The sequence below is a fragment of the Equus przewalskii genome, chromosome 4, assembly GCF_037783145.1.
Source record: "Equus przewalskii isolate Varuska chromosome 4, EquPr2, whole genome shotgun sequence".
Taxonomy (NCBI): domain Eukaryota; kingdom Metazoa; phylum Chordata; class Mammalia; order Perissodactyla; family Equidae; genus Equus; species Equus przewalskii.
This window is the reverse complement of record NC_091834.1, coordinates 84470102-84495716: the sequence shown is the minus strand read 5'-3', so window position 1 is coordinate 84495716 and position 25615 is coordinate 84470102. Positions and strand designations below refer to the sequence as shown.

Genomic DNA, 25615 nt, shown 5'->3' with positions numbered 1-25615 from the left:
TGTAAGTAACCTTAAGACCAGACTGGGAACTATGTTACCATGTATACTTTTTTAAAAAAATAGGAAACTATGTTCTATGATCCAGCCAACAAGTCTAGAAACTAACTTGAGATACTGCCTATGTATATCTACATATTAACAGTGAGGAGGACCCTCTCCCAGGAGCAAGCTGTATGCACCCTGTATCTGGATTGCAATTTGATGGTGCCAAAGCTGAGCATTTGAGAGGAATGGTTGGTTGAGAACGGGATTCTGGAGGGATTGCTTAATGGTTTGCTGAATGTTCATAGAATGGCCAAGAAGAAAGCCAAGAACATTCTGCAGTGGAATTTGATGTCAGTAGGATATAGCAAGAGCTAGCCAAGTCCCATTGAATAAATGAAGACAAAATGAAAAAGTCATGAACAGTAACAATAGTTAGAATACTCTCTTGAGCTATACCAATAGTGTTTACAATTAGATCAGACTATCATCTAAAGAGGACGGTTTGGGTCATCCTGTTCTGAGGGAAACTAAACTAGATAACCTGTCAGAATCCCTTCTGAATCTTCCAGTCTGCTGCAGATTCTTATTTGAAAGATACTCTGATGATCAATGCAGCATATTCTTTTTACTTGTACCAGCGATTAATGGAAATGATTTAACCTTTTTCATTGTCAAAATAGCAAACTCTTCTGGCATTATAAATTTTTTATTTCACATAACCAAAAACTGCCTCACAATGTTTTTGGAATGGAGTTCTGTAATAGGATACGACTAAACTAACTATAGAGCTTAGAATAGTTACCGTTTTACTCTGTGTCCTCCTAGATGGAAACATTATACAATTACTCCCTCAGGAACCGGTGTGACTTAAGAGGGTAGTGTTTAGTCAGAGGTGGACCAGGATTTGGAGTAGAGAGGAGTGTGTCACTTATGAGAGATTTGGGGTTAGTTGTTTAACAAAGGGCTACTTGGACCACTGTATTTCCACAAATAGGATGAAGTCTTAGACTGAGGAAGCAAAATTCCATTAAGAGCACCTATATATTTCTCTACTGTCATGACCTTGAGTTTGAATTTAGTTCCCATCTCAAACAGTTATATAATTGCTACTGTGTGGTGATCTGTATCTTTTGAATTCCAATAGAGAGAAACAAGGTTATAGTAGGAAAGTTTTGGAAAAATCTTTTTAGATAATGCTATGAGAACATAAGCAATTGTTAAAAGCTCTCTTTTTACTGTTCTGAAAATGAAATTTTTCAGGATGGATTTTTTGAAAGATTATGTCTGGCAGCTGAGGCAGAACCTTCTTTCTCAGAAAATGGTTACATCTTACTAATCAGCTCCACAAATTTCTTGGATACCAGCTGTGTGCTGGGCATTATTCTAGGTGCTAGGGATACAGAAGTGAGCAAATTGCTCTCTTGACCCTTATATTCTTTGTGGGGAGAAGATAAAGCAAAATTTTAAATGTCTGATAGCTTTATGCAGAGAATTGATGTGATAGGATTGATACAACAGCTACCTTAGATTAGGTGTTCAGGATGGGCCTTTCTGACAAAGTAAATTTAAGCTGAGGTATAAATGAAAAGGGAAAAAAGAGCCAACCCAGATCTTCCAAGATCAGAGATGAGAGCATTCCAGGCAGGAGAAATTCTAAGGGCAGAGACCCCAAGGCAGATAAGAGCTTAGCGTACTCAAGGAAGAGAAGGCTAGGAGGCTGGGTGAAGAGTCAGATATGAGAGAGGATCCAAGTGGTAGGCAGGTCGAGGTGCCATAAGGCTTGTAGGCCAGGTTAAAGGGTTGTGTTTTATTTTTAATGTAATGGAAAAGTCATTGAAAGGTTTTAAGCATGTTTTAATGATCACTCAACTGTTGTGGAGAAAGAATAGAGGTACTGGTGGTTTAGATCAGGATGCCAAGGTTAAAAACTCAATGTAGATATATGTTGCTTTGAAGAAATTTGGCTACATTAAGGAAAACATACAATTGGTGGTGGTACCTGAAGGAAGATAAAAGGAAGGTTCTGGGTTTTATTTCTTAAATGGGAGATTCTGAAGAATGTTTATGTGCTTGTTGTAGGGAGTTGTCCAGAACGGAGGTCAGGAGAAGGATGGAAGGAGCAATTCTGTCGAGACATTTGAAGGGACAAGATCAGAACACAAATAAAGAACTTGTGTTTGAGAAGGGTGAATATTTGAGTGAGCTGTTAAGGCAGGAGAAATGAACTTGTGTGGAGGGAGGATGTTTTTGGGAAACATGAGGTATCCAGACACTTGGCCCCCATTTTTCAAAGAAAATGGGCAGAGCTGTTAAGTCAAAGTGAGAAATGGAGGAGCAAGGGGAATGGCAGATTTGCAGAGTAATGGTAAAATGGACAAGTCCTTGGAGAATGGGGGAGCAAGCTACTAGAGAAAGGAGAGAGGAAAATTATAGGTGATGTTGAGTTGAAGCTTAAGGAATCGAGAGGCTTGGGTGTCGGAAGTGTGGTCTGTATGGGTGATAATGTCACTAAAAATGACAGGAGCTGTGGGGGGAGAGACCTGGGCACCAGGTGCTGAAGTTCTCAATGATAGAAGCAGCCTGTGGTCAAATTGGCCTTATTAATGAAAAACCTGATGTTAGTAGTCTATGATATCTAAATTCATTCACCTTCATCTTGGTATTAGCCATAGTGAAAACAGTTGTAGTTAGCTTTCCCTTCCCCTCCCCAGACCACCTCTAAGGGTAGCCTTGCCTTTGTACATGCTTGCTTCCATCACATTTGTCTATTTCCTTCTTGAAGCTGGCTTTTGTCACTTTTAATTCTGCCTTTGGCGATTCATTGTTATAAAATCTTTCCATTTACTATATAAAAATTCCATCTAACTTGCTGTTTAGCTTAGTTCCTACTTTGATTATAGTAGATGACCTCCAGCTTTTGAGCTGGTTATTAATTCTGACATCTTTTTGGCATTGGATCCATTCCTTTTTTCCCCTTTAGGATTGGTATCATAATGAAAACATGTATTCTTGGCTTCCTATTTCTTTAGTTAAACTGAGATTCTTTTAAAAACAAATAAGAGTAATGTCTTAGTTCCCTTTGAAAAGCTTGTTCACACAGTTGAAGATTTGTTCATGTTCCTGGAATGGTGAAAACCATATTGCTAAGGAACTTGAGAGATTATATCATCTAGTTGCCTCATTTTAAGGATGGTAAAAATGAGACTCAGGAAGACAGAAATATATCACTACTAACTAGTTGCAGAGTCTGCCTTCTGGCTTCCAGTCTAGAGTTTTTTCCCCTATACCAAATGCAATCAGAATGGTCTTTTTAATAATAAATATTAGAGTGACTGTATTTTCCATTTCTGGTGTGATGGGGTAGCTAATAATATTGTTGAGTGCTTACTGTGTGCCAGTTACTAGTCAAATGCTATTCTAGATATTAATTCATTTAATCTTCAGGACAGTCTTATGATATGTAAATACTATTATTTAACCTAGATTTATGAATAGGGAAACAGAAAAGCAAAAGAGATTTCAGTAACTCTAGCTTGCCCAAGGCTGACGGGAGCCTGATCTTTTAACCATGACTTTGTTTAATAGGAGTGGCAGACTTCAGATTGGGTCTTGCAGTTTCAAGTCCAGTGTGTTCTATACTTTACTGCCTCTGACTGTGAATATAATACTGCCTGATTCAGATAGTGTGGTTATATGAGTGACCAGGAGAGTGAAAGATAAACTATGGAAACAGCAAAGAGATTCCAAAAATGAAACTACAGGAGAGTAGATTTAAGGCTGCAGGTTTTGGTTAATCCTCTAGGTTGATGGAAGGGTTATGCTGTTGAAGGATAATACTTCACCTTTTCTTAGTTATAAATGAACTTTTCTTATCCATCCAGCCCATTCCTCAGATTCCATATATTCAGAGAGAAAGGAAGAAACAGAAAAGAGGACCCCTTGTTGAGTTTAGATCTCCTGAACACACACAGGATCAGTTCAGAAGTTCCCATGGCACAGGGCATTGAGAGTGAGCTCCTTGCTTGGTTCCTCACCCAAGAAGAGACCAGCCAGGTCCATCTCTCCTGAGTAGGAAAGGCTCAGCTCTATGAAGAGACTTCTGCCCGGGTGCAGGCTGCCACGGGCTGGGCCTGGCTGTCTGAGGTAAGACGAAAATCTATCCAAGTGTGCACTAATGCACAAAGCTGGAAGTATGGCTGTCACTAGTGAAGCTGGCAGCATCCCCACCCCTTTTTTAGCTGGAACACCCCAACTCTGGTCACCTCCTTCATACTAGGAATGGAGATCCAAGTTACTGCCCTTAAAATATTTATAGTCTGAGATACTGCTGTGGGAGATAAGATTCAATCTTTAATAAATATATTTTAAACAATTATATTCACTTTAAAAAATAGAATGAATCAGTTTGATTCTGAATGGTCTACTTTTTGTAAGCATTTGTCCTAAAATAGAATATCAGAATATTCTATTTAATGTATTCATTTCCTGTTTTCTCATAGGAATTCATAAGCTTATAATTAAATTGCATCAGCCACAGCTGCCTCAACCATCTGTAATCCAGGCTCATTTTATCCCTGGGATAGAGCTACCATTTTTGTCTTTGGCACTTCTCACCTGTTTACTTTAGGGTGGATTTACCTCGTTTCATGAGTCACTTGTTTGACCTCTCATTTCTTCAAGATTATTCTGAATGGAATTTCTGGATAGATGACTGGCTGTAGATATTTCATTCTATCCACAAATTTGATCATTAAAAAGATCCTCACAAATAAAGGAAACAAAGGTGAAAAATACTATGAATTTTTGCCTCTTTTATTTACATATTGACCCCAATATCAGAAGTTACTTGAAAGTATGTACAACTCTGTACAGATCCCTCCTGGGATTGGACACACAAACAGGCTAAAATAAAAACTAGTTTTCAGCATGACTCGGCATGATATTATTTACTTTCTCTGCCTATTAGCCTATGGGTCAAGAGATTTGTTTTTCTAGAAGCAGTTGAGTATTGGAGTGGAACAAACGAAAAAGCATGGCATGTTTTTCCATTTTAATCATTTATGCTTTTAGTTTTTAAGATACATAGTTTTGTTTCAGCCAAGCACAGTTTGGATTCCTCCTCCACAATTATCTATCACCTGATTCCCTTTTGCTAAAAGATAGAGGGCAGGCAGTGAGCTTTTCAGCTAAACATTTGTTCCTGTTGTCCCCATTTTTTTTTTTTTTTTTTACAATTGCCTGAGCCATGCTGGAGAATAATTGTTCAAAAAATTTAAACAAAGGAGTTCTGAATTTTATCTGGTCAAATCACTGAAGTAGATATTAGAAAATGTCTGGTAGTGAACAAAATCTTAAATCACGTAGATTAAAAATGACTTGCTGCTTCTACTTATCATGTTTCCATAAAAGCAGTTTTCAAAATATGTTCTCCTAAAATATCTTCAAAATAGTTCCTGGTCAAATGGAAACAAGTGTTGGGAAAATTCTCTTGTTGCAGACATATTCATTAGTGTGGTGATAGCATTGCCAAAAGGAAGGAAAACATGCCAGGGCAAACACGCTCAGTCCTGAGAATGTTCCTTCTCTGAATTCCTAGCCTGTTCTTTCTCAGTCTCCTCCCCTCCTTGCCCAGAAGTTGCATTGTTGCCATCAGTATTCAGAATGTGAATGGCTTTGCCAGAATTGCTGTCCGCAGTTTGTCCAAGAACAAATGTAAAGGAGGTATATATGCTCCTTTCCATTTATTTGCTTTGGATATTTTTCTAACAATTGAAAAAGCCTGGTGTGGGAAGAGATCATTGTAGTCTGGAAATTGTTTTTTGGTAGGATTGGTCTGACTGTGTTTGTTCCTCAGAGGCAGGGTTATAAACTCTGTTTCTGCCTACTGTAGAATAGTCAGGGCATTTTGTGTCTCCTTGTGGTATTTTAGCATGTTGGTATCTTTGTATTATATTCTCCAGAATATTTCTGTACCTAAAAGTGTGGCTTACAGAATTAATTTCCTTTATAGACTTAACTGTTGGACACATTCCTTTAAGCCCTCTCTTCTCAGAGCTCTGGCCATTGTTATTAACTCCTAGATTTTCAGAGCTGATAGTCCCTTTAGAAACAGAATAAGAGTATTTTGGAGATCATATAGTCCAGCTATTTCTCTTTGTAGGTAAAGGGGCTCCAGAATTAAAGTGACCTGCCCAAGGCCTGCAGTTAACAGCAGAGTTGGGACTAGAACCCAAGTCCCTGTTAGTACTTTTCTCTTTCCAGTCTAATTCTGCCTTCTATCTCAGAGCTCAGTAGTGTGTTATCCTTAACAGAGGCCCTGGGGACTGGGCTGCAACCCATTTATTACTAAAGAATATGTCTACTAAGTCCTTTTTGGCCCTCTCTATTTTGTGCTCTTGGACTCAACCAAGCCAAAATCTAGATTTAATTGAAAACAGTGTGGAAAGGATATTGATTCCAAATGGAATCTCGTGGCCTTGTACAAGGAGGGAGGCACCATAATCTTTCAGAGACAATTTTGATAAACATTTAAAGCTTTTTTCACCATAGCTGTTTTCTTGATTTACATGTCTGTGTTTCCCTGTGACATCAAATTATTGAAGCTTCATTCTTACTGTAGGAAGACAGCTCATTCCATTTTACTTGAGATATGCCATTCCCCGTTGTTCTTTCCCCAGCACTGAGGTGCTGTGACCTGACCGAGCTATTCCTCTAATTAGTCTTTTTGGGGAAATAAGCCTTTTGTTAAAAACAAAAAAACTTAAAGAAGGATTTGTATATATCTCGGTTCTAGCTCTAGTCTAAGCGGCTTCCCACTTCACTCAGTATGAAAGCCAGCATCCTTAATAGGGCCTGCAAATGCTCATCACCTCTCTGACCTCACTGCTAGTCTTCTGCTCCTTATTCACTGCACGTCAGTTTCACTAGTCTCTTTGCTGGTCTTCAGACACATCGAGCAAACTCCTGATGCACTTTGCACTTCGCTGTTCTTGCTGTGCAGACACTCTTCCCCTAGATACTGAATGACTCCTCTCTCACCTGTTTCGAATTGGGTCACTTTCTCAGGCCCTCCCTGACCATCCTATTTAAAAGTGCAGCCCCCACCCCAGCATTCCTGTTGTGATTCTTTGCTATATTTTTCTCCACAACACTTGCCGCCTTCTAACTTAGCACTGATGTTCCCTAAAGAGCTCTCCAGGTGATTCTTACCTGTAGCCAACATTGGGAACTTTAGTTCTTAATTGTAGCTTCTTTTTAAACCATATAGTGGCTAAACATTAATGTTTCCCACTCGTTTCTTGGCAGTTGTGACAGCAGTATATTTCTCTATGTAACTATTCTTGAGAATTGAGTGCCTTATAACCTGGAAATCTTCTGATTTTTTGTAATGAATTTGCATTAAACAGTATTGCTACTGTTAATTTTTTATTTGAAAGATTTTCTCAACTATTAAGACTATACATTATAGAAATTTGGGGAAATCAGAAGAGTAGTGGTAGAAATAATGGGGGAGTCTCTCAAAGTTGACTACCATTGACACTTGTTTGTTTCCTTCTAGCCTTTTTACATTGCTGTGATCCTACTTCTTCTGGCACAGGGGTGGTGGGTGGGGTGGGGTGATGTGATTTTAAAAGTATAATGGAGAAAATATTCCCACCACTGGGAATTAAGCACTGTTAGCATGTGTACATATTTACTTCCAGTTTTTTTTTTAATCTATGTGCACACTTTAAAAGAATGGAGCAAATAATACACAAGCACGTTATCTCTTTTTAGTATATGTATTGCTGAAGTGAGCACTATCTCTTTTTAAAAAGAATATAGTTTTACAGATAAATTTATCTTCAATCACCTTCCCTGTTCTGTTCCCCATTTCCACCATGACCTTGGCCCTTCAACCTCTCTGTGATAATACTCTTGTAAGTTTGGTATATGTTGGTCCAATACAGTTTTGTATGCTTGTTACCATAGAGGATATGTGGTGTTGCTTTGTTTTAGTTTATCTAAATCGTATCATGCTGTAAATATATCATTCTGCAACTTATCTTTTCCTCAGCTTTGGCTGTGTCCAAGTTGATACATACTGACTTAGTTCATTACCTTGGCTGTGTAGGGACTCCCAATATATAGATGTACTATAGTTTCTCTAGTCCCTTGTTGATAGGGTTGAATTTGGTTCTTGGTTTTTATAAACAATGCTGCATCAAATATCCTCACAGGTCTTCTTGGACACGTGTATTAGCGTTTTTCTAGGGTTACGTAGAATTTTTATCCTTTTTCTCTTAAAATTAAGACACGAATGTTTCCATTGTCTTAGTATAATCTCCTGATAAACACATACCTCTTAAATCTAAACTTTGAAATGTCTTTAATTTCCTTAATGAAAAATTAATATGGTAATGGGACACAAGGCTTTTCTTTTTGCATTTAACCATTGCATAGGCTCTCTTGATAGTAGTAAAACATTAAGCTATTTTAACACAAAGGATTAAAAAAACAAAAATTAGAAGCATGATTAGTACTTGTTGGAGTGGCTAGAGCAAGTGAGAACTAGAATACCTAGGATTTTGTATTCTTTTTTTTTTTTTTTTTGAGGAAAATTAGTCCTGAGCTAACATCCATGCCCATCTTCTTCTACTTTATATGTGGGATGCCTGCCACAGCATGGCTTGATAAGTGGTGCGTAGGTCGGTACCTGGGATCCGAACCAGTGGACTCTGGGCCACGGAAGCAGAGCGCACAAACTTAACTGCTGCACCACCGGGCTGGCCCCAGGATTTTGTCGTCTTATCCCGGTTTTATAAGTCTAGAAAAGTTTCTTAGCTTTCTGGAAATGACCTTTGTTGCAACTCATCCTTGAGGATCCTCCTTCAACGCCACTTCTCTGCGTCTTTCCTGATGTCGTCCTCTTCCCATACGTATCCCCGGTGACTGTATCAACTCTTTGTGCACAGTGCAGTTATTTCTTCATGTCTCTTGTCCCACTGCTTCAGTGACTTTCTTGAAAGTAGCATCTTATTTTTGTACACTAAACAAGCACAGTGGCTGATACGGAGATGGTGACCAAATATGTTTTAAATGAATGAATGAAAGAGAACATGTGAGGTGGGAGGTGAGGGAGGGTGGGATTGGGACATGGTGATGGTCACTTTAGGAAGGAACTTGAATTTATTGAAAGTATGGAGCAGAATAAGGAAGTCTTAAATGGAAATGAGGTGATAAGGATGACAAAATGACAGCTTTGACAGTGGATTTCCACTTTAGAGTATTGTCATTTGCAAATATACAAACTGATTAAATCATTGGTTTTAAGTTAGAAAATAATTTCTCCTTGAAATTTCAATATCAGTGTATTTGTTAAAGTCTATACTTGTTTTTCTAGGAATGAATTTTGAAAACTTGAATCCATGACAGATATAGCCATCTTAAAGATTTTTTTTTGACTCCTTGCCTCATTTCTTGGTTGCCCCAATTTTAATCAAAAGTGGGTTTCCTGGAATGAGTAGACTAAACTTAAGGGAAATATTTTGGTCGCTGTTGTTATGAAATCCTTTGTGGTTTGGAAGCGGTGCTGCTTTAGCATTTCAACAGCTTCATTCATGTTCCGTACACAGTGTAGCAGAGTCATAGCAGTAACTGAGCTTCAGAAGGAGAAGTTCAAATGCAGAACCTGCAGATTTAGAGACTGAACAATAAAACTTTAGGAGGGCAGTCAGAGTGCCTTTCTTAAGTTTTATCATGGCACTAGTTATAAACCATTTAGTACTATAAATTTTCTTGGCAAGTACCGTCATAGCTCAGAAAACAATTTCTTTTAATGATTATTTTGTATAAGCTGCATTGATCTCAAAGGTAGCTCATTTGATTAATAGAATTCTGATGTATTTTAAGTAATTGACACTGTCAGGAGAATGTAGCCTTATCAGTAACCAAAGATCTAAGATTGAAAATAATGAGTTATGGGTATCATCACCATTTTCCAGTACTGAAACTATTTCCAATACTGAAATACTTTAAAACTAATTGTTCTCTGGATACTTTTTGCTGCTAATTAACATCTCTTTTTACAGGATTCATGAATAAAATTTTCCATCCCAACATTGATGAAGCGTAAGTAACTATTTAAAAACATTTAAATCTTGGCAGCACCTGCTCTTGATTAGAGTTCATCTCTCTCTCCATTATTAAAAAAAAGCCTCAATTATCTTTTTGGATTTTACCAGCAGATAGAACTGTATGAATGGTCACTTAGAATGTAGAATCCCAGGAATATGATATTCTAAACTACTTAGTTCAAATTCTACTATTGGACTGCATAGTTTTCTCTGTTGTTAGGAATGAGTCCTTCATTTCCCTTGATATCTAGCTAGCATTTGTAATATTTCACATCTCCATTCTCTTTGTACGGACACAACTCAGAGACCTGCTTTCAGTATACAGATTTACTATTTTCAGTCCTTAAAGTATTTCTCAGTTCTTGAGAGTAAAGCAGACGTGAATGACTGTAGTTTCCTTTAAGTTGTGAATCTTAATTATCTCTTCTTTCCTTCTATTTATTAGTGATATTTTAAAATGTGATACCATTGCCTCCTATTTTGTACTTCTAGTGCTGTTTAGAATGCATACTTATTTGTTGTGCAGTTTTTTCTTATCGTGGCACTAAATTTTGATATTACATGCATATACACACATGCATACATATGAGGTATTCTGAACCTGATGTGAGTAGGTTGTATACATACATCATGCCCTGTTGTCCTTTGATACTTCTGTGTATCAGTCATCCTAACAAGGATGTTCTCTTATGTAACCACAGTATAGTCATCAGATTCAAGAATTGAATATTAATCCAATACTTTTTAATCTACTGCCATATTCCGGTAATGTACTTTTTAGCACTTTTTGTCATTCAGTGAAGAATCCAGTCCAAAATAATGCATTGCATTTAGTTGTCATCTTTCTTTAAACTACTTTAATCTGGAACAGTTCCTCAACTTTCTATAAAATTGACATTTTTCAAGAATATAGACCAGTTGTTTTATAGACTGTCCCTCAATTTGGATTTGTTTGATGTTTCCTTATCGTTAGATTCAGAGTATGCACTTAAGGCGAGAAAACCACAAAGTGAGATTGTGTCTTCCTCGGGGTATCCTGTTTGGAGGCACGCAGGTCTGTCTGCCACTGGTTACCAGTGTTAATTCTGGTTTCTCCATTGTAGATTGACTGTTTTTCCTTACAATCTGTAAGGAGATACTTAAAACTTTGTATATATTCAACTCTTCATCATACTTTCCCCAACTGGGATTCTTTTTTTTTTAATGATCTATTAAAAGTATTTTTCTTGATAAATAAAATTAGTTGCCAGATACATGCAACTAACTTCCTGATTTTTAAAAAAATGCCATTCTTTCCATCTGTTTCAGGTCAGGAACTGTGTGTCTAGATGTAATTAATCAAACTTGGACAGCTCTCTATGGTGAGTTTGGCCATGGAATATTTTTTAGAGATGTTGAGACACTGCCTAAAAAAATGTCATTTGGCTTTTCTTCTCTGGTTTAAGATGTTTTGTTGGGAATGGGAAGGGATTTTGAAGGACTGGATGGGAAAGTTTGATCAGTGAAAAAAATATTTTCTCTTAAGTACAGACTCGAGTTTAGCAATGGGAGTTTAAAATAATCTTGTGAGATTCTGAAATTAAGGTATAGTGATATACATATGCAGACATACAAATATATTTGCAAACATTTTATATATGTGTGTATTCAGAAGTACATTGTATGTATGTTTATCTGTAAAAACTTTTAGTTTTGGAAAAACTCTTAGGAATGTCCCTATGAAATGAAATGATGTTTCTTTTAAGAGGTTAAGAGGTTTGGGGGATCATCTGTTTCAAAGCCCCAAGCTTCGTTTGAAGTGAATAATTCAGCCTTACCTTTGGTGCTGAAATTGATGTCTCTTAAAGATTTTACTTTTCCTTTCTCTCCCCAAAGCCCCCCGGTACATAGTTGTGTATTTTTAGTTGTGGGTCCTTCTAGTTGTGGCATGTGGGATGCTGCCTCAGCATGGCTTAGATGAGTGCTGCTAGGTCTGCGCCCAGGATCCGAACCAGCAAAATCCTGGGCCGCTGAAGCAGAGCACAAACTTACCTGCTGGGCCACGGGGCTGGCCCCCTGAAATTGACATCTCTTACAGTGAATCAACAATGAATTGCCTAGCTCTGCAAAATACTGTGCTAAATATCATGGAGAGGTATAGGATTATCAGTCTGTCTCTCCCTGAGCTTGTAACTTGGTTGGGGAGCTAAAAATATTTTAAAATATATTTAAAGTCAATTAAGGTTACAACAAATCAATCTGTTTATTCCCTGACATGTCTAAGTCCTCAGGCGTCACAGACTCTCCCTGCTCTCATGTCCCCACCCCGTGAAGCCTCCCTTTGATACTCCAGCTGAAAGTAATCTCTGGCCACTCTTACATCTTATGGCTCTTTTTTTCGGCCCGCTTTTACTTTCTACCTTGTGTTTGTTGTTTATGCCTACATTTTTTGTACTACTAGATTATTTCCTGCTTAAGGGCCTTTGGGGTGCGTGTCCAATTTGTCTTTTAAGTCTCAGCACTCCTAGCAGAGTGCCTCACACCACTGTGTTTGAAAGAATGAGTGGTACAGACAATGAACATTTGCTGAGAGGTACAAGAAGATGGGGGGAAAGATCACTTTAGGCTGGGGTTAACCAGAGATGGCTTCCTCTTGTTGAAGAGTTGTGAGACCTTTTAACAGCTTAAGGTACTTAAGACATCTTATTCCAGCCACAATCTGCCAGTCGCCTTGCCAGACATCCTTGTAGTAGGATGGTGCATGAGAATCACTGAGGAAGGTTTGTCACCAGCAGCACACAATTAATCCATTTTCTTTTCTTCCTCCTAATTCTGCCATTCAAGAATCATTTCCTCTGCCCGGAGTCACCTTCCCTGGTCTTTGTGTGGCTGACACCTTGTTTTCTCACCTCAAACATCACTTCCTTAGAGAAGCCTCCTTTCCTAGCCACTCTGTCTAAAACAACACCCCTCCATAGCACAGCACCCTGTTTTAAAAATCTGTCTTTAAAACCAGTATTTGTTTATTGTTTGTCTTGTCCTGTTAGATTGTAAGCTCCACAAGAGCAGGGACTTCGTTGTGTGTGTGCTTATGTGTGTGTGTATGTACACACACTTGTATACATACATATATATATATACACACACATACACACATATATACACATATATATACACACGCACACACACACACCCGTACCCAAAACAGTGCTTGGTGTACAATAAATGTTCAAATATTTGTTGAATGAAGCAGTGAATTAATCATGCCCAGTACTGTTTAACATGAGAGTGTTAGGGAAATGACAGCTTGTAAGATGAGGCAGTAAGAAGGAGCATAGACTGAGGTTGATTAAGTGGATTCTTTTTCAGATGGTTTTTTGGTAAAAATGTCTCATGGCAGTCTGCCTGGAATATCTGATGGACTGCATTCACATTTTAGAAATGTACATAACAAAATACGACAAGCTGGTTCCAATTACAATAAAGTAAATTGGACTTTTAGTTTAGCTAATTTTTTTGCTATTGACCAGAAAAGCTTCGTGGAAAAGGTTTGCTGATTCTCAAGTACCTCACATCTTAGAACAGATTTTTTTCTTAATAACAACAGCTTTATTGAATTATAATTCACATACATAAAATTCACCCATATAAAGTAATTTGATAGTTTTTAGTATATTCACAGTTATGTACAACCATTACCCCATTTACATCATAGAACATTTTCATCACCTCAAAAAGAAAATCTGTACCCTTTATCTGTCACCCCCTTATCCCCCTAATCCCACTCCCCCAGCCCTAGGCAACGGCTAATCTACTTTTTATCTCTATGGATTTGCCTATTCTGGACATTTCTTATAAATGGAATTATATAATATGTAGTCTTTTATGACTGGCTTTTTCCACTTCATATAATGTTTTCAAGATTCATGCATGAAGCATGTATCAGTACTTCATTCCTTTTCATGGGCAAATAATATTCCATTGTACAGATAATCACATTTTAATCCATTGTCAGATGATAGACATTTGGGTTGTTTCCACCTTTTGGCTATTATGAATAATGCCTTTATAAATATTGGTGCATAAGTTTCTATGGGGGCATATGTTTTCGTTTCTCTTGGGTATGTACCTAGGGGTGGAATTGCTGAGTGATATGGTAACTCTTTGTTTAACCATTTGAGGAACAATTTTCCAAAGTTGTTGTACCGTTTTACATTCCCACCAACAGGTGTATGAGGTTCAGAACAGACTTTAAAGCAGAAGGCCAACATGACTAAGGTTTTATCATGTCTGTAAAATGTTAGGATATGTTCTTGCATTATCTTGCAAAGCATTTAGTAAGTAACAAGAATTAAACCACATTGATCAAAGTGAACTTTGACTTCAAAATCAAAAGTGAGTCAAAATCAAATGAATATTGATTTACGTGTGTATGAGTTATCCTTAAGTGTTCCATAATACAAGAGCATGGACACACTAACATTACAGGTAAGTTCAAGAAACCAAGAAGAAATATTTTTAGAATACAGTCAAAAGTATACTCTGCATGAGAGAATTGTTTTGACATTTTGCTCAAACCCAAACTATTCCTCAAGAAAATTCAACATTCTTTCATAGAAAGCTTTAGGAGCAGGTAAACCGAATTTATGTAAAAGAATTGGTAGAAAGGGTTTGTTCAAATGACGTTAAATTTTCTCTTAGAGTTATCTGATCTTGAGATCTAAACTGAGTTTTTATTACAAACTGCTAAAGCCTCAGGCATTGAAGGTTAGTTCATAATTGTGAATTCTGAATCAGTCCATTTCTTGCTGTAATTCTTGAGAGAATCTTAGTTCAAGGGCCAAAAAAAACACCTAATTTAATATGAAACAACTAAGTGGAGAAAGTTGACTTGTTAACACACATATTTAACTGAAAAGCAAAAAGCTTAGCCTGGCAACCAAAACTTGTTTCAACACCTCTACTATATATATAATATGGTAAGGAGCAAGGGGTTACTTGTGAAATTTCCTGCAATGAACTTTGCCCCAGGGCAGGTACTATGCAATGTAGTATAGTAGCAATTCTAGGTTGAACTTTCAGATTTATACTTATAACTTGATAATAAACAATGTTCATGTTTGTAGCAAATTTAGTCCTCTATTCCACCACCCCCACCAAAAAACCCTTGCTTTCTTGTATCCCATTTGACTCATTGCTTCTGTTCTCATCCTGTTTTTCTTTGCCAAGTGTATGTGCAGTTTGTTCATTCAGAAGCTCAAAATTGGTGTAACTGTAGTTTAATCACCCAGTAATTTTTAATTTTATATTATTTAACCTTGCAAGAGAGCTAATTATAGTGGCTAATATGGTTAATTTTGTGAAGATGCTTGTCATCAGTATGAAGTTGTCTATTGAGTATGAAGTTACTATTGTTACTCTTGTGACATTAAAAGAAAGTAACAGATGCCATCACACAAGTGATTCATTTTAGCTTCCTGCATGATAGCATCTTTTTTTTTTTTTTTTAAAGATTTTATTTTTTCCTTTTTCTCCCCAAAGCCCCCCCGGTACATAGTTGTGTATTCTTCGTTGTGGGTTCTTCTAGTTGTGGCATGTGGGACGCTGCCTCAGCATGGTCTGATGAGCAGTGCCATGTCCGCGCCCAGGATTCGAACTAACAAAACACTGGGCCGCCTGCAGCAGAGCGCGCGAACTTAACCACTCGGCCACGGTGCCAGCCCCAATAGCATCTTTTTTTACATCCCTTCCTGCTCTTCCAGACGACAATGATAAAAGCTCTGGAAAACTTAGAGTGCAACTAATGGGATCTGGATATCAGTTTTAAAACCAACTTTAATTTTAAAGACTGACGGAAGGAAAGTTCATTACGCCATAGGTAGCTTTTTAAGCTCCTTTCTCTTTTCCAGTTTTCCTTTTTACTCCAAGATACGTTTTATCCATAGTTGTCTTTTGAGCCCACACGCCTTGAAGCTCAGGTACCTTCACTGTAGTACAGCTTTAATTGCCCTCCCACCCTTCTGTGCCATGCATACTTGACCCCTCCAAACTGTCTTTATCTCTCCAACTTTCATTTTACTCATTTTTTGACTGACTTGGCAAATTACTTGTCCACAACTTTATCTACAAAATAAGTAAGGTGGAAGACAGTTTTATAAATTGGGAGGTTTACAGTTTTATTCTCACCCTTAGGGTTGCTAGCCAATAGACTGGATACTCCTCTTATTTTGCTGGTGAGAAAAATCAACATTTGGGAAATTACTTATCCTAGAGTTATCTGGGGAGTCAATAATAGACAAATGAAGTTGACTACAACAAGAGGAATGCTTAGGGGAATTTTAAGATTAGAATTAGACAAGAGAAACAAAGTTTCTATTGCTGGACATTTAGAAAAATTTTAAACCATAAATTTGTTTAATAGTACTATGCTGTGGCCGAATGAATTTAAGCTGCTAAACAAATTTCAGCTTTCCCATGTTGGAAATACTTATTCCATTCTTCTTTTCAGTTAGATAGTCTGTAAATCTTTCCAAACAATTGAAATTTTGGCTGAAGGCAATTGTGTCTTAAAATAATGCTTTGTGTTGCCTTAGTGTTTGCTTAACTATGTTTCTCGACATTTTAGTGTAGTTACACAGACAAGACATATATGTATCTGTCTGCATGGATGATTGATTAGCTAACAACTACTGTCTGAACAGGCTTGAGAACTCAGTATTGATCCATCCATGTTGGAATCACAGACATCATTTTGCCTTTGGAACAGCTGGATGTCATTATGAGTCTCCTAGACAGAGGCCAGGTAGAGCAGTTTCTTTCTAGTACTATCGGAGAAATGTCAGCTGTAGTAGATGAAGAATAAATAGGCTGTTTTGGATTTTATGGCTTCAACAGTACTTAGCTCTGTTATCTCCCTCCTTTATTTGTCTGCTTGGAGATATTCGTATGTGGTGTTGGTATGAGGCCCGAGTTTAAATAGCTATATGCAGAAAAATGGGATCTTCTTGGGTGAAAGAACTTAGTGGAAATTCGTTAAAAACACCACATTCACATTCACTGGTGGTCAACATTAGAACCATGGAGGGGTCCAGGCTTTGTGGATCATCAGACATGAGCAAGGCTGTGACCCTGAAAGACAGCTACAGCTGTGTTCTGCTTTCCTTGGGGCTGTAGTTTCAGGGCTCAGTAGTGCTTACGTGGATTTGTTTTCTCTTCATTTGCTTGTGATCACGGTGCATAGGTAAAGTCTTTCCCCATGCATGGCCACTTATCTTGTAATTGCGTGAAGTTATCTTGTTCTTTTCTGACGGTAAGGACAAACTAAATTATTGTCTAGTAATTAAACACTCTAATAATGAGTTTTAGTATGACTATAAGAATACCCAACTAGCTAATTATAAATTAACTGCCCTCATTTCTGGAAGGTTAATAACAAATCCTATTACCATGTTTTAGAATGCAGTCTTTTAAGGTAAGCAGCAAAATTCCAGGTTTGAACTAGGATGAAAGACCTCTAAAGAACATCTGTGTAAGGTGGGAAGTGTTTCAAGGTTGACATAGCAGCAAGGAGGATGTTTCTGATGAACAAGAGCCTGTTTTCTTCGTTCTGATCTGTGTAGTAGCATTCATTTTCTTCTGCAGATCTCTGCAGTTTAGGAGGTGGAAGCTGCAATTAGGCAGTGGATGGGAGATGGCTTTTCTAAGTCGGTGGACTCCCCTGAAATGTTTCATGTTCTCTAACTACACACCTCTGGTTGGTGACCTAGTGATCTGGCACTTAGCAGAATGTATCTGCTGTTCCTCCAGGTTTTAGTACCCTACATCTTTGACATTGCCCTTTCCCACATATAACAGAAATACCTGTTTTTAGCTTGGAATACTTAAAATCTGTAATGCTAGCACTAGTGAGATTAAATATATCATGTATGTTGCAAAAACTCTTTGAATGTTTACTAATTCTTATTAATTCCTACTAATTGTTCTTTTAGGGTATTTTTGTAAGGATGATTGGCCCTGAGCTAACATCTGTTGCTAATCTTCCTCGTTTTTTCTCCTCAAAGCCACAGCACATAGTTGTATAGCCTAGTTGTAAGTCGTTCCAGTTCTTCTCTGTGGGATGCTACTACAGCATGGCTTGATGAGTGGTGCGTAGGTCTGCCCCCAGGATCCAAACTGGCAAACCCTGGCCACTGAAGCAGAGCGTGCGAACCTAACCACTAGGCAACGGGGCCTGCCCTGTTTATCTGGTTTTTTTGAGAGGTGTGGGGAGGGAGGTGCTTTGTTTTTTGCCTTCATGACTCTCTTCATGAGACCTAAAGGATGAGAACATACGTAAATCTCATGCATTCAGACCTTTTGTCTATTTTATCCATACAGAAGACCCTCTCAGTTGAGTAATTGGATACGTTCTTGAATTTATCACCTAGCAGATTGGTGGCTGGATATATTAATCCATTAGCGGCATGTTAGCATTTGGTAAAGTAAATACAACGCAGCAAGCCTTGTGGCCAGCTGGCTCCATGCCATGGCACCACAGGAAATCTTTGTGGTGGTCTGCTTCAGCTTCCCATGCATGTGCCCTGAAAACAGCTATAGAAATAGGTTTTTCATCATTGAAATTGGATACAAATTAGTAATTTTAGAGAATTTTCTTAATCTCAAAACCATTTATTCTTTCAAGTCCACTTGCCTATCTGAGGGCTTCCCTTCTGATTGGCTTTATTAATACTTTCCTCACTGGGATGTCTGTCGTCGTCTAGGGCCGCTGCCTACCATGTCTTGTTCATACGCATCAGCTGCTTGATCCTATGCAGTGCTGACCCTCCGGTTGATGGTGTGTAGGTTTCTGACTCCTCCTCCTTTGTGGGAGTAGAATTCCACTCTTTTTTAGTGTTCAGAGTGTAAGCAGAAGAAAGTTAAAGTAAGAACTCAGATCTATTATTAATATTGCAACTTCTTAGGAACTGGTAAAAGTAGAAAAGTAAAGATCTATTAATTAGCCCAAAGTTATTAAATAACTGAAGGAAATCTAGAAATTTTTTTTATTTGCCCAGTTTCGGTTATTAAAAAAAATTGGCTGCACATGTTTGTATGTTTTTATACATATAGTGGATACCCCCCCCAAAAAATTTGTTGGTTTTATTTTGAACATATATTATAAATTCATGACTTGCTTAGCAGTTCGTGACAAATCAATCACAATTCCTCGTAATATGAGCAAAAGTTAAATCAGTGGGGTTGTGAAAAAGGTCAGCTGCTGATTTTCTCTAATAAATCAAGGATATAAATAACATGGTTGAAATTCCCAGGGGATCCCAACTTATTTAGCCATTAGTTTCAACTGTAATAGCCAAAAGCCGAGGGAAAGAGGAAATCTGTGTAAGTCATAGAGCATATCATCAGTTCTGGACCACTAGATTTACTCCTCATGATGTTTGTCCATCTTTTACCTCTAATGATGTGTAGGACTTTTACTTGCTTCTCCTTTCAGTCCTGCTCCCTATTGAATTTCAGAACAGATAAATACCTTAGGGAGTCATGGCTAGCTCAGTGATTCTCAAATTGGGGAGCCTCTCCAGAGGGAAGGGTGACAGTGAAATAGAAGTTTGTTTGGATAGCATGCTTCTGGAATATGAAGAGTTTTGAAGCAAAACAAGAGGAACTTGCTCTTGATGAAAAATAACCTGAGTGATTGTTTTGAAGAAGCTGATTACAAAGGCAAGGGTTTGGAGCCTAGAAGGCCATCCACGAGATGGTTGCCCTGATCCAGGGCTGGGGTGATATTTGGGGCTTGATGTGGTTACATGCCAGGGGAACCAGAAGAGGGACTAGAGGCATTTCATTAAGACAGTTAGGGAGTCTGGGAACTGACTGAGTGCATGGAATACAGGAGAAAAGCCTAACCATGTCCTTCCAGAGGTTTGGAGCCTAGGGACAGAGTATTGGAGTCAATTCTAGGTATTAGGAGAAAGGAGTAGGTTTTCAGGGAAATAATTTTAGGCGTGTCAAGTTTGATAAGACCAGAGACATAAAGGATCCAACAGAAAGATTTGGGAGTTAACAGCACAGACTTATTTCTTTAAAATTATAAGCTGATGGGCTTCCCAGAGTAAGAGTGTATGAAGCTAATTCTTAAAATACAAATAGGACAGAATTCACAGTGCTGTGCAAGTGACTGATGTCTTTCCAAACAAGGTTTTCTGTGTATTATTTGCTTGGCTTTAAAAAGAAGGAACCCAGGGCCTTGGACACCTGGGGGACAAGGAATAGAGTTGGAAAAGGAGTGAGGTAAGTGGCATTTGAGAAAGGAGGGTTGGCTTGGCTGCTTCTCAGCATCTGGCTGTGACTGTACTATGGGATGGTGGTGTTTTCTGAATTTACAGCATTTGGAGTGTTAAATCTGAAAAACAAATGAAGATTATGCAAGTTAAAGTCTCTGAGATGACTATCTGCTTGGTAATTGTGGTTCCTGGTAGGGCAGACCACGTCAAGCTTTGGGTGTCCACAGAGTTTTAACCTGAAGATAGCAGCATGCTTTAATAAAAGTTTCCATTTTAACGTTCAAAGGAAATAGAGGAAGAAGAAATAACCTGTGGTCACTGGTTCATAAACAGCCGAGAATAAAACATGAGATGTGTGATTCATTCATCCCCTCCTATGCTTTCTCCTTTAAGCCATGTGCCATGTTTTTGTGAGTCACCTGGAGTTAGGGTGTCTTTAAGAATTGGTGCTTTTTTTTCTTCAGTGTGACTCATTTTAATTAACATGTATTCCTTGAGGGATACAGGTAGCTGAATTTTCTACTCTAAGATGTCATATTTGTATTAATATTTTAGTCTAGTCCTTTGATGCAGTTTGAAGCCTATTTTAATCGTCATTTTTAGTTATATGTAATTTTTCCTTGTAAGGAACTGCAGTATTATACTTCTCTTTTTGCAGATGAAGAAATTGAGATACAGAGAGGAAGAGACCTGCCCAGGGTCAAAGAGCAAGTCAGTGGAAGGCCTGAGATTAGACTTGTGGTCTTCTAGGGTTTTCATCTGTTGTTCACCACTAAGGAGCCAGCTTCCCTTTTGCAGGAGACAGTTCAGCGTAATGGAATTTGCTCCACCCGGTGTCCACAGTCACTGCCTATTCTACTGTAAAGCAGCCCTTTAATGCCCCTCTAAAATGGATCCACTTTTTCATGCCTACAGTTTGGAATTCCTCCACTTGGAGGAAGTGATGGTGATTGCACTGTGCAGAAAAGAACGACAGGAAGGTCAGGGAGGGCCACCAAACTAGACCTCTTCAGCTTAGCTGCTGAGACCTGAACATTTTCTTGAACCAAAGAATCCACAAGCAAATAGCACTCTTCCCATTTGGTCTCTGAGAATGGGGCCTACATAGGCTAGGTAGTGTTTCCTGGCTGTGCATTTCTACACACACACACACACAAACACACACACGGATGCCAGCCAATCATAAATCAGGATCTCTGGGGTAGGTATGAGGCCTCAACTTGCATATTTTGAAAAAACCCCATGGGTAATTCTGATAGACAAACAGCCAGGACCCAGACTCGCCCAGGAACCATTGCTCTAGACTGAGTGGGGTTAAATGATGCTACTTTTGATGAGAGATCAGTATGATTTGAGTATTTTTAAAAATTAAATATGAATATAAATCATTAGTTTATGTGCCTAAACTGAGGTCTGAGTGTTGTAATATCGTTAACATTAATACTCCAAGATCAGGCTGCAGCATTGGTCCTGTGGACTGCAGTTTGGTAAATGCTGATTTAGTCCAAGGCAAAAGTAAGAGCTGTTTGCTCATCATAAACCCTTCTTCTCAGGGATCTTGGGACTTACTTTAAAAATTAAAGCAGCCAGTAATGGAGCCAGCTGACTATAATCTCTAGATTGGGTGACCTTTGTCTGGCTCTCTCCCTTTCAAAAAGTGGAAGGTTAATGTTTTTTAAAAAAGGCGTTTAAACTGATAGATGTTTTTGTTAGTAATAGTTTTAGGAGAAAATCTTTATGATGATGGATTTTTCCAAAGAATGAGTATCTTTATTTCATTCTTGGTTTATAGTTTAGGTCCCTTCTGCCAACATCTTGATCTTGAAAGAAGATTTTTTACACATCTGCAAGTTTGAGAGATGTTCCTTTGGGGAAGGCCCTCCTGGGAGTAATCACTCTGTTAGCCACTTTCAGGAATGCTGTACTGCTTTAAAATGGCCACAGCCACAACATCCTGGCTTTCAGAGGCTGTCATCTTCACCTGAAACTGAGCTGTGTACTTTTCTTTTTCTGCTCTTCTGTTTTACAGGTGTGACTCAGCACATCTGTACAATGGATCAAAAGTATGTTAATGCAGGAAGACAGTAGACACAGGAAGGAAGAACCAATAATTGAGGGTTCTTTTATTTGTTTGGAACAAATACCTAAGCAGAGCCACTTACTGGTAGCTTGAAAAACTTAAAAGTAGTGGGGAAGGGTGTAAAATCTCTTCCTGGAACACATGAAACACCTAGTTATGAAACATATTTTCTGCAATGTTTCTCGAGTCCTGAAGCATTTTGAACAGTCCTTAAAGAGAATAAAGCCTGTACTTTATTATTTTTTAAGGGTTTTTTTTGTTGTTTGGTAGGAACATTCAGCTGCTAATCTTTTTGAGCAGCACCTATAATGATGACGTAGCAGGAGAAGCCTGGCCCAGTTCACTATGCATGGGTATCTGTGAACAGCTGTGAGCTGCTTCCTGTGGTTGAGCTACTTGAAAACAAGCACACTGACTCTGTGAAATATCAGACAGTTTCAGCCACAGAAACTCCTGAACATGCTCTGCTTAGAGATCATCTGGCTGGCCTTGAACTTGTGAGAAAGGAAATCTTTGAGGTGGGGGTTGCCATTTCTGAGGGTATGTAGTTTGGATGCCGAGATGCAGGGAGCTTGTGCCATCACGAAGGTTGAGACGGTGTTCATTTTATCCATTAACAGAGGCCGCAGAGCAGATAAGCCCAGGTTTGAAACCTGGCCCTTGGTCAAGTTACTCAGCCTCTGACCTCTCTATGCCTCAGTTTCTTCATTTGCAAAATGGAGATAGTGATGGTACCTACCTCATTGGCTATAGTGAAATTAAGAGTGTTTATATAAAGTGTTTAAAAGTGCCTGGCTTGTAGTAGGTGCTATGTAAGTGTAAACTGTTGCTGCTGCCATTCTGTTACTGTTACTAGTGTTGATGTTACTCTTATTAACTCTTCCCTGCTCCAGGATCATGTTCAATTTGTAAAACTTCCACCCTGCTTGTTTTTTCTTCTTAATTAGCTTACCTTTTGGCATTTTCTAGCACTGCCTTAATAACCCACCCACCTAAGGATAAAGAGAGGAAAAGAAAAAATTTTTCAGAGTTAGCATGGTCTTTTATTTTTTTTTAATATTGGCACCTGAGCTAACATCTGTTGCCAATCTTCTTTTTTTCCTTCTTCTTCTTCTTTTTCCCAAAGCCCCCTAGTACATAGTTGTATATTCTAGTTGCAGGTCCTTCTGGCTCTGCTGTGTGGGATGCTGCCTCAGCATGGCTTGATGAGTGGTGCTGTGTCCATACCCAGGATCCGAACCAGCAAAACCCTGGGCCGCTGAAGTGGAGCATGCGAATTTAACCACTCAGCCACCGGGCCAGCCCCTGTTTTGATTTTTTGATTAGGAATCTCTGCATTTGTCTCCTGGTACATGGGAGTCTTACCATAATGTGGTTCTTTGGGAAGTTAGTCTTATGAAGGTGAAATAGCCTCAGTCTGTGTAATAATACCAAGTCCATACCTTGGGGTTAGAGGTAAACCTGCTCTGTGTCAACACCTGTGCATGAGAACACAACTGTGCAGGCTGTCGGGACTCTCCATTGCATGACTCTCTAGACCTGAGTTGTCCAATACAGGATCTACTAGCCATATGTAGTTATTTAATTTAAATTAATTAGAATTAAATAAAATGAAAAATTCAGTTCCTCAGTCACACCAGCCATATTTCACATGCTCAATAGCCAAATGTGGCCACCACATTGGACAGTGCAGATACAGAACATTTTCATAATTGCAGAAAGTTCTATTGAATAGCGGAGCTCTAGCTTATTCTCTACTATTTCTTAACCTTAGAGTGACAAGGAGAAGCCTCCTCTTATTGTAGGGTTTTCTAGAGTAGAGGTTGGCAGACTTTGGCTGCCTGTATTTGTATATAAAGTTTTATTGGAACACAGCCACGCCCATTTGTTTACCCAGTATCTGTGGCTGCTTTTGTGCTACCGTGGCAGAGCTGAGTACTTACGACAGAGACTGAATGCAGCCCACAAAGCCTGAAGTATTTATTCTGGCCCTTTACAAAAAAAGTTTTGCTAACCTCTTTTATCTAAGCCAGAGTTTCTCAGCCTCAACACTATTGACATTTTGGTCCCAATAATTCTTTGTTGTGAAGGGCTATCCTGTGCGTTATAGACCATTTAGCAGCTTCCCTGGCCTCTATCCACTAGATGCTAGTAACAACACCTGCCCTCCCACCTCCCACCCCCAGTTGCGACAACCACAATTTCTCCATACATTGTCAAATGTCTGCTGGAAAGCAAAATGACCCCTGGCTGAGCACCACTGATCTAAAGTGATGTGGCTTGACAAAATGTTCATTTATAGTACTGGATAAGACTGCTCACTCTAAAAAAAAAAAAAGTCCTTTAAAAGAGCAGAACAAAGAGTAGTTGTTATGCTGCTATATTTTAGCCTTCCCTCTAGAAACAAATGTTTTCTATAAAACGTGATAGAGTAACTAGAGAGGGCAGAGAAATGGAGGCGTTAACTTTCCACAGTTAGGTCTGCTGAGAAGCACAGAGAATGGGAGAGCATCTCTGAATTCATGGGGATATGCAGTTTATTTTACATGTTTTCAAGGCCTGTATCCTTTATAAAACACTATGCGGCTACAGAGTTTTTGTTGAACTGTGTGTGTAGATATCATGTGTACACCCAGCACCTTGTGCTGAATCTGACAAGGGAGTTAATAAACGCAGTAGATTGGTATTTAACTGTTTCATGGTTTTTTAATGATCTTAAAGTGGTCCGTATAGGTTCCTATCCTCATTACCCAGAAAATTGAAAAACTGGTTATATTTACCTTCATTAGAAGTTAGGAGGATTGAGTTAAATGTCAAGGCCTGTAACAGGTGCTTGAATACTTGTCAGAGTGGGAGTTTTCAAAGCTGTAGAAAATTGTGATATCAAGTAATATTACTCATATCAATGATATTACTCATTTTGTTGGAATGTAGAGTGCTGTAGAGTATTGGGACACAAGTTTTTTGTTTGTTTTTTAAAGATTGGCACCTGAGCTAACAGCTGTTGCCAATCTTCTTTTTTTTTTTTTTCTGCTGTTTCTCTCCAAATCCCCCCAGTACATAGTTGTATATTTTACTTGTGGGTCCTTCTAGTTGTGGCATGTGGGACGCCGCCTCAGCATGGCCTAATGGGTGGTGCCATGTCCGCACCCAGGATCCGAACTGGCAAAACCCTG

General features: G+C 38.6%; 1 protein-coding gene across 8 annotated transcripts in view; it reads left to right on the top strand.

Annotated features, from left to right (window-relative positions):
• UBE2H (ubiquitin conjugating enzyme E2 H) overlaps window positions 1-25615 on the top strand; it is a 98589-nt gene that overhangs the window by 63247 nt on the left and 9727 nt on the right. For 6 of the 8 annotated variants that reach the window (XM_008512672.2, XM_008512662.2, XM_070617724.1 and 3 more), the window contains 2 exons: window positions 10056-10095; window positions 11409-11461. The exons of the other annotated variants lie outside the window; for them this stretch is intronic. In XM_008512672.2, the coding sequence (XP_008510894.1) occupies window positions 10056-10095; window positions 11409-11461 (93 nt within the window). The remainder of the gene's footprint in view (window positions 1-10055; window positions 10096-11408; window positions 11462-25615) is intronic. 8 annotated transcript variants of the gene reach the window in all.